At 47.8% G+C, this 12,194-nt stretch overlaps 1 protein-coding gene across 4 annotated transcripts in view; it reads right to left on the bottom strand.

Annotated features, from left to right (window-relative positions):
• Dennd2a (DENN domain containing 2A) overlaps positions 1-12,194 on the bottom strand; it is an 89,057-nt gene that overhangs the window by 51,543 nt on the left and 25,320 nt on the right. For all 4 annotated transcript variants that reach the window (XR_009590739.1, XM_021632121.2, XM_021632122.2 and 1 more), the window contains 2 exons: positions 9,037-9,138; positions 4,303-5,412 (listed from right to left, as the gene is read on the bottom strand). Coding sequence is in view for 3 of the 4 variants with exons in the window: in XM_021632121.2 (XP_021487796.1) it covers positions 4,303-5,412; positions 9,037-9,110 (1,184 nt within the window). In the remaining variant the exon portion in view is untranslated. Of the gene's footprint in view, positions 1-4,302; positions 5,413-9,036; positions 9,139-12,194 lie in introns of those variants that run through there.

Genomic DNA, 12,194 nt, shown 5'->3' with positions numbered 1-12,194 from the left:
GTCCCCACAAAATAACAAAGAGGTGAAAATTTAAAGCAACTTCTCAAAAAAAAAAATTATATGGGGGCTGGAGAGATGCTCAATAGATACGTACACTTGCTGCTCTTGCAGAGGACTGGAATTTGGTTCCCAGTATCCATGTCAAGCCACACAATGGCCTGTAACTTGTGCTCCAATGGATCCAGTATCTCTGTCCTCTGCAAGCACCCAGACAGGCAGAAAGACACATGCGTGCATGCACACAAAACCAAAATAAATCAAACACTGGGAGGGATAGAGGCAAATAATAGTATGAAAAGAAAATCTTTTAAAAACAAGAATGAAAGGGCTAAAGAGATAGTCCAGTGATTAAGAGCACTGGCTACTCTTCCAAAGAACCTAGGTTCAGTTCCCAGCACCGCCTAGTAACTCACAACCAACTGCGGCTCCAGTTCCAGGGGATCCAAAAGCCCCTCTGGCCTCTGCAGGCGACAGGCGCGCATGAGGTGCACCTGTACATGCAGGCAAACACTTATAATAAAAATAAATAAATCCTTAACAATGACCTATAACACAATACTATGCTGATAATATAAGCCACAGGTGAGAGCGTCTGACAGTGAACCGCCAGAAGTTCACCTTAAGGGTAGGCTAAGGCTCACCCACTGCCATCAGCACCATCATTTGATTAATTTTACTGTATCTAAAGTCTATTACATCTTATTTATTTTATGTGCATGCATGCAAACCATCATCCTTTGCAGACAGTATGATCATGTGCATAGAAAGTCCAAGAGAATTAACTGACAAACTGTTAAAAGCAGAAAGATGTTTCATTAAAGTGTCTTTTTAAAAGATAACACAAGGGTTGGAGAGATAGCTCAGTGGTTAGGAGCACTCACTGCCCCCCCAGAGGACCCGGGTTCAATTCCCAGCATCCATATGGTGGTTCACGTCCTTCCATAACTCCATTCTCGGGGATGTGTTTCCCTCTTCTGCCCAATGGAGGCACCTGGCATGCATGTGGCACACATGTATGCACTCGGTCAGTACACTCACGAATAACATACAATGAGCAAATCTAACTTCAGAAAAAAGCTAAAGACGATATTAAAAAACAAAGTTTCCTCAAATAAACAGACTACGAAAGAGGAAAAATTATTACATTAAAATTACAGCAAAGGAATGAGGCAGAGTGGAGCACTCGGAGGGCAGAGGCAGGCAGGTCTCTGTGAGTTTGACGCCAGCCTCGTGTACACAGTGAGATCCAGGAAAACCAGAGCTACATAGTGAAACAATATCTTGATAAAACAACAATAAAACAAAAATAAAGACTACAACAAGGGGCTAGAAAGATGGCTCGGGTTGAGAGCACTCATTGCTCTTGCAGAGATCCTGAGTTCACCGAGCGACCAACCATACGGAATGGCTGACAAGGTATTCAACTCCAGCTCCTGGGGATTCAATGCCTCTGACCTCCCAAGGGCAGCTGAACCTCACATGGACATACCTACACACGTATACATAATTTAAATTAATTTTAAAATTGCAACAAAAATATTAAGTTTCTTAGGAAAAAACAACTGCACACAAACCTAATTTAAAACGTGCATTTGGGGTATGTAAAATATGATAGCACTGAAAAGAATATTTTTAAAAATGCACACAAAAATTTTATGTATAAATAATTATATATGTCCGAGCATGGTGGTATATGGCCTTTAATCCCAGTATTTGGGAGGTAAAAGCATACGGATTTCTTTGAGTTTGAGGCCAGCCTGGTCTACATAGAGAGCTCCAGAACAGCCAGGACTACATGGAGATAAACACACACACACACACACATTTTAGAACATGGAAAAATTAAGAATTAAGTTATCTGAACTGAAGGCACAGTAGCTGGCAGATGACAGTAAGTGGGTTCAGGATACAACTTAATTTCTGGAAACTGCTTCTGGCTGTTGCACCAGGACCACTCCAGGGGTCAGAGGTGGGCACTGGATCCAGGGTGAAATAATCAGGTTCAAGATCGAGTTTTAAAAGTAGGACTGAAGGACTTGCTTGCTGGGTTGTCAGGGGCTTGTGAAAGAGAAAATCAGAGCGTGCCTCATTCTTGGGTCTAAGTAAAGCAAGGGTGATGCCATTTAAGAAGATGCTCATTGCCAGGAGAGGAGACGGCTTGGTGGGCCTGGAGACCTCAACCAGGCAGTCTTGCAAGAGACATGCACAGGACGGACGGGATGAGTCCAGCAGGGGACAAGCAGGAGGGGAGAGGAGTCCTGGGTCTGAGCTTGGCGTGGTATGGGGAGGCAGATACTAGTGCCAAGTATCAGACTAGGAACAAGCATGCCCCTGAAGTGCCTACTTAGCACACCACAGCAGGTCTGGCCTCCAGGTTCGCCCAGCATCCCTCACTCCCTACCTGTTACTCCACCCTCTGCCCTGAACTTTGCAGCCCAGGGTCTTGGCTTCCCCTTCCCCAGAAACTCTTCTTTATATAATCCAGACACTTTGGGGGACCCACCCCACCCCACCTGTTTGTGTGTGTGCCTACAAGTGCTTTCTCTCTCTGACCTCAACCGCTTTTCTTTTTGGTTTTTCCAAGACAGGGTTTCTCTGTATAGCCTTGGCTGTCCTGGACTCACTTTGTAGACTAGGCTGGCCTTGAACTCACAGAAATCCGCCTGCCTCTGCCTTCCCGAGTGCTGGGATTACAGGTATGTGCCATGGCTCTTGGCTCCCTCATCTGCTTTTCTGCCTCCCTCTGCATGGAGACCCTCTCCTGTGACGTCAGTGAACCTGATTGAGAGCTCCCCAAAAAGCCTGCCTTTATATAGTCTAATGCACTCATTGTGTAGGTGGAAGAATACTTATCGTCTAGGTACTACTCTTTTTTTTTTCGAGACAGGGGTTCCCTGTGTAGCCCTCACTTTCCTGGAGCTGGCTCTGTAGACCAGGCTAACTAGGCATTACTCTTAGCAAGTGCAGCGAGAAAAGGAAATTCCTTAGAGCCGTCAGGAAAAGGAAGACCCAGAAGCCAAATGAAGACAATGTTAACTGTCCTCAATACCAAGAGATGTCATCTAAGAAAAGGACAGAACATTGGCCATTGGGTTTACTGAGACAGAGGCTGCTGCTGTTGCCTTGGGCAACAGTGGACTAAGGATGAGTGCCCAAAGCCCACATAGAAGACGCCAACCAAAGTTGGGAGGAAAATAAGGAATAAAGTAAGTCAGACATGGTGGCTCACTGTAATCTCAGCACCTGGAAAGCTAAGGCAGGATTGCAGGAACTTAGAGCACAGCCTGAACTCAACACAGTGAGTTCTAGACAGTGTGGTCTACAGAGTAAGACCTGTAAAGGGCTTGATGTCCTTGCACGGAAAAGCACTGGGGGAACCGGGAATGTTAAGTGCGTAGGCTTATCACTTCAATGGAAGGGGTATATAGACCTGCTTTCCCCCCCCCCCCGCCCAGAAGACTGGAGCAGGTGTTGCTAATGACCAGGTCACCTTTGCTAGCTGTAGAATGCTTACCCCAGGCTCTCCCTCCCTAAGCCTTTAGCTTGTTTCTCAGTCAGTGGCACCCATCCTTAGGGGCGCTGTCACATGGACTTTAGAGTCTGCTGACTCTGTGCTACCTCACTAAGGGGCCACCCCAGATCCTAGGTCCTTAAGCTCTAGAGCTCTACCATCTTTATGGTAGAGGTCACGTGCAATCTGCATGAGTTTTGATGCAATCGTGCCTTAGGAGGACACACACACATACACACACAGAGGACCAGAGAGGCTGGATCCCTCAAGTCTCCAGAAAAGCCAGGTGGGCCTTGTTGGCCATCTGTAATCCCAGCACCCTAGAGGCACAGACATGGGATCCCTGGGCCAACCCAGGTCAAGGAAAGTCAAAGCAGGAAACATTTCAGTTCTTCCGGTTAATAAACTAGGACATGGCTAGCTTCACAAACTTCTTCACTTAACCTTTGGTTACAATTACAAGTGTTTATCACACCTGACATGTAATTTTGCTGGTTTGAGACAGGATCTCACTATGCTGCCCCAGGGAGCTGGAACTTGCTATGTTGCACAGGCTAGCTTTGAATTTATGATCCTCCTGCCTCAACCTCCCAAGAGCTGGTACAGGCCTATTCCACTGTGCCTGCCTCCACAGGGAAATATTTAGAAGCAAACATTGTTTTGCAGTTACTGCACTCCAAGATGGACCAGCAAGCCGCCTCATGTGTAGACACTTGACTGACCAGAAAACCCCTCAGGTGAATGTGACACATCAGTAGGCTGAGAAGGGAGAGTCACACAGGGACACCTACCTGTGGTCAGCACTGGGTCTCTGTCTCCCAGTCCACAGTCTTCTATTCACGGAAGTGGGAGGAGGGGACGATGGCAGCGGTGGGGGAGGGGGAGGCAGCGAGGGCAAGGGGGGCAGGTTTCTCTTCTCCTTCTTGAGGCTGATGCCTGGGCCTCTGTCCTTTTCCCCTTCTCCGGCATGCTGGAATGTTCTGCGGGGTTTCGGGAGGGGGTTGATGAAAGGCTTTGGGGGGCTACACCTGGAGCCCCTGTACACACTCTCCTGGCCTTTCCACTCCTCTGAAATCTCAGGGCTTGGCTCCCTGACCTCCATGTTGTGGGTCCTCCGGCTAGCTGCTAAAGCACCCCCACTTTCATGGCTTTGAGAAATGGATTGGTCCTCCTCTGTCTTGTCAGGTAGACAGTGGGGGGAATAACAAGTCCCTGGCAACTGGGGGTCCAAGCCAGCGGAGCCGTCCTTCAGGGCCTTCTCTAGTCTCTTGACCTGTCTCAGCACGGAGAGGTGGTCACTCTGAAAGCGCAGGTCACTGGGTTTCAGCTCTCGACCTCGGTGCTGGCTGGGCTCTGGCTGGGCTGCTTCGATCTGCCTCAGGCCTGGGCACCGCTCTGTGTCCTGACACACAGTTCTCGCTGTCAAGCTGTCGCTTTCCAAGCTCTCCATTTCGAGTCTCATTCCATTTTTAGTTCTGGTGTTCTCGCTGCCTCTCCTCTCTACCCTGCAAGGTGGCAGGTAGTTCTCCTGGCCATCTGTTGGCCGGGCAGGCTCAGAAGCGGGTGGCTCCTTCTTGCCTTCCCACTTGGATATCTTGTCCTTTATGCTGAGGGGCTGGGGCTGAGCTCTGGCTCGGGTGGATGGTCCAGGGTTCTGGATACAACCAAGCTGCTTCTTGAAGGGCCTGCTGGCCTCTTTAGCACCAAGGTCTGCAGCTGGGCCACTGATGGTCATGCTGGAGCCCAGCATGTCCACTCTCGCTTCCAGCATGCGGTTGTGGGGGCTTCTTGAGGGACTCCTTCTCAAGGGCAGTGCTGGATTAGTCTCTTGCAAACAAACGGCTCTCCCAAGTGGCTGCCTTCTAGGAGCTTCCCTAGCCTTTGGACCTTCTGCCTTGACCCTGTACCAGAAACATAAACAGAAGGTGAGGGGGTCTAAGTAACTGTTCTTGGCCAGTCACAGAGAGCTGACAGAACCTAGAGGTAAGTATTATATACAAATTGCCAACCATGACACTGAAGCTGTCACTTAAAAATATTTATTTTATCATTTTTTAATTTTTATGTGTATGGGTGTTTTCCTGAATGTGTGCCTGTTAACTTTGTGGATACCTGGTGCCCTTGGAGGTCAAAAGTGGGGTCATATCTCTTGGAACAGCAGTCATAGACATTTGTAAGCTGCCATGTGGGTGCTGGGAACTGAACCCAGGTCTTCTATAAGAAGAACCAGTATTCTGTTTTGTTTTTTTGAGACAGATTTCTCTGTGTAGCCTTGGCTTCCTGAAACTCATTCTATAGACCAGGCTGGCCTCGAGCTCAGAGATCCGCCTGCCTCTGCCTCCCGAGTGCTGGGATTAAAGGCCTGCGCCACCACTACCTGGCAGAACCAGTATTCCTAACTGCTGAACCATCTCTCCAACCTATTATTGTTTTACTTTTTGATTTATTTGAGACAGGGTTTCTCTATGCAGCCTCCTAGAACTCACTCTGTAGACCAGGCTGGCTTAAAACTCACAGAGATCCATCTACCTCTGCCTCCTGAGTGCTGGGGTTAGGGGTGTACACCACCACCACCTGGATTTATCTTATTTTATTCCCTCTCTCCCTCTTGGGATTTTCAAGACAGAGTTTCTCCGTGTAGCCTGGAATTGCTTTGTAGACCAGGCTGTCCTTGAACTCAGAATGATCTTTATTTTATTTTCATCTGTGTGTATTTTTGAGACTGGGTTTCACTGGCCTGAAACTGACTATTAGACGAGGCTGGCTGGAGAGTGAACTCTTGGGGCCTATCTGATCCTGCATCTCCACTGGTAGGGTTATAAACTATCATACTCAGGTTATTTTGCATGGGATCTTCCTAGCCCTGCAATGAATACATAAAAACTAAAACAATGCCACAAGCATTGGGGTAGTCTTCTCTACACTGCGTGAGGGGTGTCTCCGTAGATTCAACTGTTGACTGCTCCCCGGCAGAGAGCTGAGTACTAGCTGGACTTTGGCACTGTTATTCTTATGAATAAAAGGAATAATCATGGCAGAGTAGAAGTCAGTACATGTTACTGTGGATATCTGTGACTGTGTGAGTCAACAGGGAGACTGGATTTTATACACAGCCCAGAAATTCACTGTCCACTAGTCTCCACCAGCCATATGTGGCGAGCTGAACTTAATCCAACAGAATGGAAGTTTCTGTCCCTCAGCTGCCCCAGCTGCCAGCTAAGCCCTCACAAAACCCATGTGGCGAGCTGCTCCTCAGTGGATGGAAGAGGGCTTCTATGACTGCAGATAGCTTTGTCTCTAGAGCACCCACGTGATCCCTCTAAATATGACTTTAGGAGGTTAGAACCACAAAGATGCCAAAAACCCTTTAGGAGGAGAACATCTGAAGCACACTTAATGAGAACGAGAATATATGTGCTTTGAAATACAAGACGTCCCACACGGCAGAGATTACGCTGTGTGTGGTGACTAGATGTGTGGGCTCAGCAAACAGGCATGAAGCTAGCAGGGGACATTTTCCGAATTTGTATAAACCTGACGGTACAGGGGTTGAGAAACTCCAGCTACGGTTCACATCAAGGAGTGAGTAACCAGCAGCTGCATTCATCCTGTTACTATAACTTTCCAAAGACTAAGAGTTGTTTATATAAAGACCTCTCCCTTCGTTACGTCATCGGCACACAAGTTATGTTGCTGTTCTTGGTTGCACAGTATAAATCTCAAACTTGTGAGAACGCAAACACACTTTCCATGACAACCAGAACAGAATTTCTTTTTGAAAACAAGAATTAGGATTCATGAGTGCTTATAATAAATAGAATTTTTAAAACATTTTTACTTTATGTATGAGTGTTTGTCTGTGTATATATATATATGTATGTGCACTGTATGTATGCCCAGAGTAGATGGAGGACAGAAGGGGATGCTGCATCCCTTGGAGCTGGAGTTACAGATGGTTGTGAGCTGCCATGTGGGTGCTGGGAACTGAACCTGGGTTTTCTGTAAGAGGCTTAAGAGCTTTTAACCTCCGAGCTACCTCTCTATCCCTAAAAAACTTTTGTTTTAATTGTCTTCAAGACAGTAACATGAGCTGTTGGGTAAAATGGAGCACGCCTGTAATCCCAGCACTCAAGGGGGCAGAGGCAGGCCAATCTCTGAGTTTGAGGCCAGCCTGGTCTACAAAGGGAATCCAGGACAGACAAGGCTACACAGAGAAACCCTGTGTTGAAAAACCAAAAAGACCCACCACCAACAACAAAAAGACAGTAGCATGAATTTAGATTCCAGGTGGAGTCACAGTCCATTGCTGTTTTTCTAAGAACTGAAAAGGCAGAACTTATAGGGTTTTTTGTTATTGTTGTTGTTCATGGCAAGATGGCAGAAGAGGACAGAAGTGTGAAAGCATGGCCATGTGCGTGAGTGTACGCTGCTGACAACCGAGGGCAGGGTACAAGCCACTCAGTCCTACATGCTGCTGGACGGCACCGCACAGCGGATAAATGAGAGGGCTTTGGAGTCAGGACTTGGGTTTGTGTCCTTGCTAATTGTTCTTCTTAGTGCAGAGATTGAGCCCAGGGATTGGAGGATGCTGAGTGGGTTCTACCGCTTCGTTATGTCCCCAACCGTCCATTCATTTTTCTTCTCAAAGTAGGACTATTATCTCTTTTCTTTAGGCTGGAGCCTTCTGAGTTGAGAGGCCTTATCAGCTTTTTTTGTTGTCCCTGGTATATGGCAGATTGTTAATACATATCCATTTAGATTAATTCATATATATATGGACACATAAGTCATTATACACACACACACACACACACACACACACACACACACACACACACATATGTATGTATGATGTTCAAGGCACTCAACTGACTCTAACTGTAACACCTGGAGTAACTTACCAGTCCCTGTGGATGTGAGAATGGCCTGCTGGAAGAACACGCTGTATTTACTGAGGTCAAGCAGGGGGTGTCAAGGATGGGGGCTATTTACTGTCCCCACGATAGACAGTGTCTTCTCTACATGATTCTTGTACCCACGGGTGTCTGGAGGTCCTGTTTCTAGGACTCTAGCATCTGGGATGCAGAGCTGTGATGAGCCCAGTGACAGCAGAATGTGAGTGGAACCAAGGAAAAGGGCTAAGAGAAGCTGGGAAATGCTGACCATGTGAACAGCTATGGTTGCAAGGCTTTAGGGTTCAACAAAAAAATCCGTGATTCTATAGCTAGAAAAATATACCCATTTCCTGGAAAGCACCAGGGGGATTCGAAGCTCTCAGTCAGCAATATCCAGACCCTTTCAATCACTTCCGTCTCAAGTCTCAAAGGAGGATACTCAAGGAGGATCTGACAGGAGGCTCAGGAGACTGACACTTGCTCAGTTAAGGAAAGGGGGGCCTGTGTGCGTGGGAAAGGAAGGAGGCGAGACGCTTGTTTAATTCCTACCCTCGCAGCGAGAAAGGAAGGAGGCTAAGACGCTTCCTCATCTTTTACACTTTCAGGGTGCAGGCAAAGAGAAGCACTTACTTGTCGGCCAATCTGTAGCTCAGAATTCCAGTTGGGCTGTGGCTGCCTGTGGCCTGCCTGCACACGGTCACCATGTCAGCACATAGAGAGGCTCCAGGAAGCCTAGAGAAATAGGGATACATACTCAGCAAGCCATATGAGCCACTTCCTTCAGAAGGAAGCAGGTAAACATGCCCCCCTCCCAACTGTTCAGCGGTAGGCGATTCCAGCCAGAACGGGAGGTGGCAAGAAGGAAGCATTCAGATACCTTGCCCCAGGAGATGACGTCATACATCTCCTCAGGCTTCCAAGATTTCTACCCTTTCTTCACTCTTCTACCCTTTCTAATAAACCTGCCAGGTAACAGCGCGGGTATTCAATGGTTTGGCTCAGAACGTCCTTCAAAAATCAAACGTCCCTGTTCCAAGACATGCAAGCAGATCTCAGGGACCAGGAGGAAGAAGCCAGAGAAGAGACGTGACTAAATAAATGAGGTGGTTTGAATGAGAAGGACCCCCGCAGGCCATGGATTTGCATGTTTAGCCCCCAGCTGGTGGAGTGCTTGGAAGGCATAGGAGGCGGTCCTTGTTGGGGGAGGTATGTTGCTGGGGGTGGGTGTTAAGGTTTCAAAAGCCCAAGCCAGGCTCTGTCTGTCTGCCTGGCTGGCTGGCGGCTGCCTGGCGAATCAGCACTACTGTTTTAGTGCCATTTGTGCCAGCACACTCCCTATCATGACCACCATAGATGAAGCCCTTTTGCTTTATACAAGAGTTGCCTTGGTCATGGTGTCTCCTGACAGCAATAGAAAGAACAGTGACTAAGACAACAAATGAATTCATTTAATTAAAATGCAAAATACATAAAAACATACTGCCCACGGACCACATATAACGAGGAAGACATGGTCTGGCGAGTTGGCTCGGGGCTAAAGGTATGTGGCACCAAAGCTGCGTTCAACCTCCAGAGCCCACAGGGGCTCTGGAAGAAGAACCAATCCTACCAGCTCCTCACAACTGAGAATAAACGTATTCAAAAATTTGTTTTAAGGCAGGGAGGGACCCATGAGCTGAACAATGACTGCAGCGGACGGAGCCTCTGAGCTTGGTGTTCGGGAGAGCTGGTGCATAGACTTGCCCAGGAGCCTATGTGTTACCTTACAGCAACCCAGCACCACACGTTCCGGAATAAATTATGGTGCAGCTGAGCCCAGCTCTCCAGCGAAGCCAGGCAGTAGGGCCCACCCATCCCACAGCAGAGGGGAGCCCTGAAAGGCCTTTCGGGGACAGGAAGGAACTCATTGTCCCTCTCACAACACTCACACAGCTGAAGCTTCTGGAGCCTCTCCATGGGGCTCGGCCACAGACACTGCCTTTCTGTCCTCCTCTGGCAGATAGCCACATAGGGCAGGGAGGAGGGGACAGCAGCCAATCCCCGCCCATCATCCAGGCTCTCCACAGCCAGGGCTACACAGACCAATTACACACCACACACACACACACACACACACACACACACACACACACCCTTCTTCTGTGTGAGCCAGGCAGCACTCCATCTTCTTTTTCGTTTAGGCTCGTGCCAAGCTGTGAACAGGATGCTCTTGGGGTCTAGGGGACCTAAGCTGAGTAAGACTCTGTCTCCAGGACAGCCTACAGCCCGCCCCTGCAGTGGTTCTCCCTCAGGGGAGCGCTTTCCCCACTGTCTGAGGAAGCAGAGCAGAGCCAGCACCCTTCTGGGGGTGCTCCCAGGTAGCTTTAGCCTACACACACACACACACACACACACACACACACACGCTCCAGGGGTCAGTAGGTGGCATATTCCGGTGTCACACTCCAAGAGTAAATCTGAATGGGCGGCAGAGGTGGACGCGAAGAGGTAGAGAACTCACTCGAATTTGGCCACAGCCATCAGGATGTCTTAATGCACAGAGGTCTGGAATATGCTGCTCACATTCATTCATCAACCCCCCCCCATTCAAATAGGCTGGCTGGCTGTCTCAGAGGGTGGAGATGCTTGCTGCCAAGCCTGACAATCTGAGTTTGTCACCAGAGCCCACACGGTAAGAGAAAACTGACTCACACAGCTTGTCCTTGGACTTCTACAGGCATGCTGTGGCCTGGATGCAACCCCCCCCCATATATACACACAAATAAATGTTATTTAAAAATTAAATACAGGCTGGAGAGATGGCTCAGCGGCTAAAAAGAACACTTACTATTCTAGGAACTGAAGGAGGGCCTGAGTTCAGCTCCCAGCAGCCATATGAGGAGGTTTACAACCATCTACACTTCAGCTTTGCCGGGTCTGGCACCTTCTGGCCTGCGCTGGCACATGCACACCCATGTATACATTCACACATACACATAGATAAAATAATTAATCTCTCTCCCTCTCTCGCTCTCTCTTTTTCTTTTTCCTTTTTGAGACGTTATCCTGGAATTCCCTCTGTAGACCGGACTCAGAGATCCACCCGCCTCTGCCTCCTAAGTGCTGGGATTAAAGGGGTGCATACCTATGCCTGGCTTCATAAAAAACAATCTTAAATAAAATAAAATAATAAGATGGCAAATCTATCCTTATTTGGGAGTATTTCACACATAAGCTCTGCTGTCATTTTATAGGTCTGGGAGGACAGTCAGTTTCCCAAACTGTGATCTATTGGGAGTCTCCTCCAGGGACCCTGGAGACATCTCTGATGCACCCAAACCAAACAGGTGCTGGTCTGGAATCTAATATGATGAATCATCTAATAGATGATTTTCACACAATTAAGGGTTCATTATTTCTTCCTGGGCAATTTGGCCTTGTGATTCAAACTGCCGACCAAGAGGGATAGTGAAAGAATATTAATACCACATTTCCTCGCCCAACTGTTTTCTATAATGTAGAACTTCCTATTAACCAGATTGGCTAATTATTACTATTTTTGTGTTTCGCATGGTGCATAGTGTGTGTGTCTGTCTCAGGCCGACTTAGGATTCATGGCAATTTTCCTGCCCCAGACTGGCGTTACAGGAGTGCACACCATCTCCAGCTATTAAAAAGTTTAATAGCCCTAAAAGGGCCTATAAAAATGTGAAGCCAGAAGATAGATACACAGTGTGCACACGTTTCTGAAAGCTTTTATTTACTCTCATATGTATGAGTGTTTAGCCTGCATGCGTGTCTGTGTCGTG

Source organism: Meriones unguiculatus, chromosome 3 (assembly GCF_030254825.1).
Source record: "Meriones unguiculatus strain TT.TT164.6M chromosome 3, Bangor_MerUng_6.1, whole genome shotgun sequence".
NCBI classification, from domain to species: domain Eukaryota; kingdom Metazoa; phylum Chordata; class Mammalia; order Rodentia; family Muridae; genus Meriones; species Meriones unguiculatus.
Note: the sequence above shows the minus strand (reverse complement) of the source record. Positions and strands in the feature narration are given on the sequence as shown.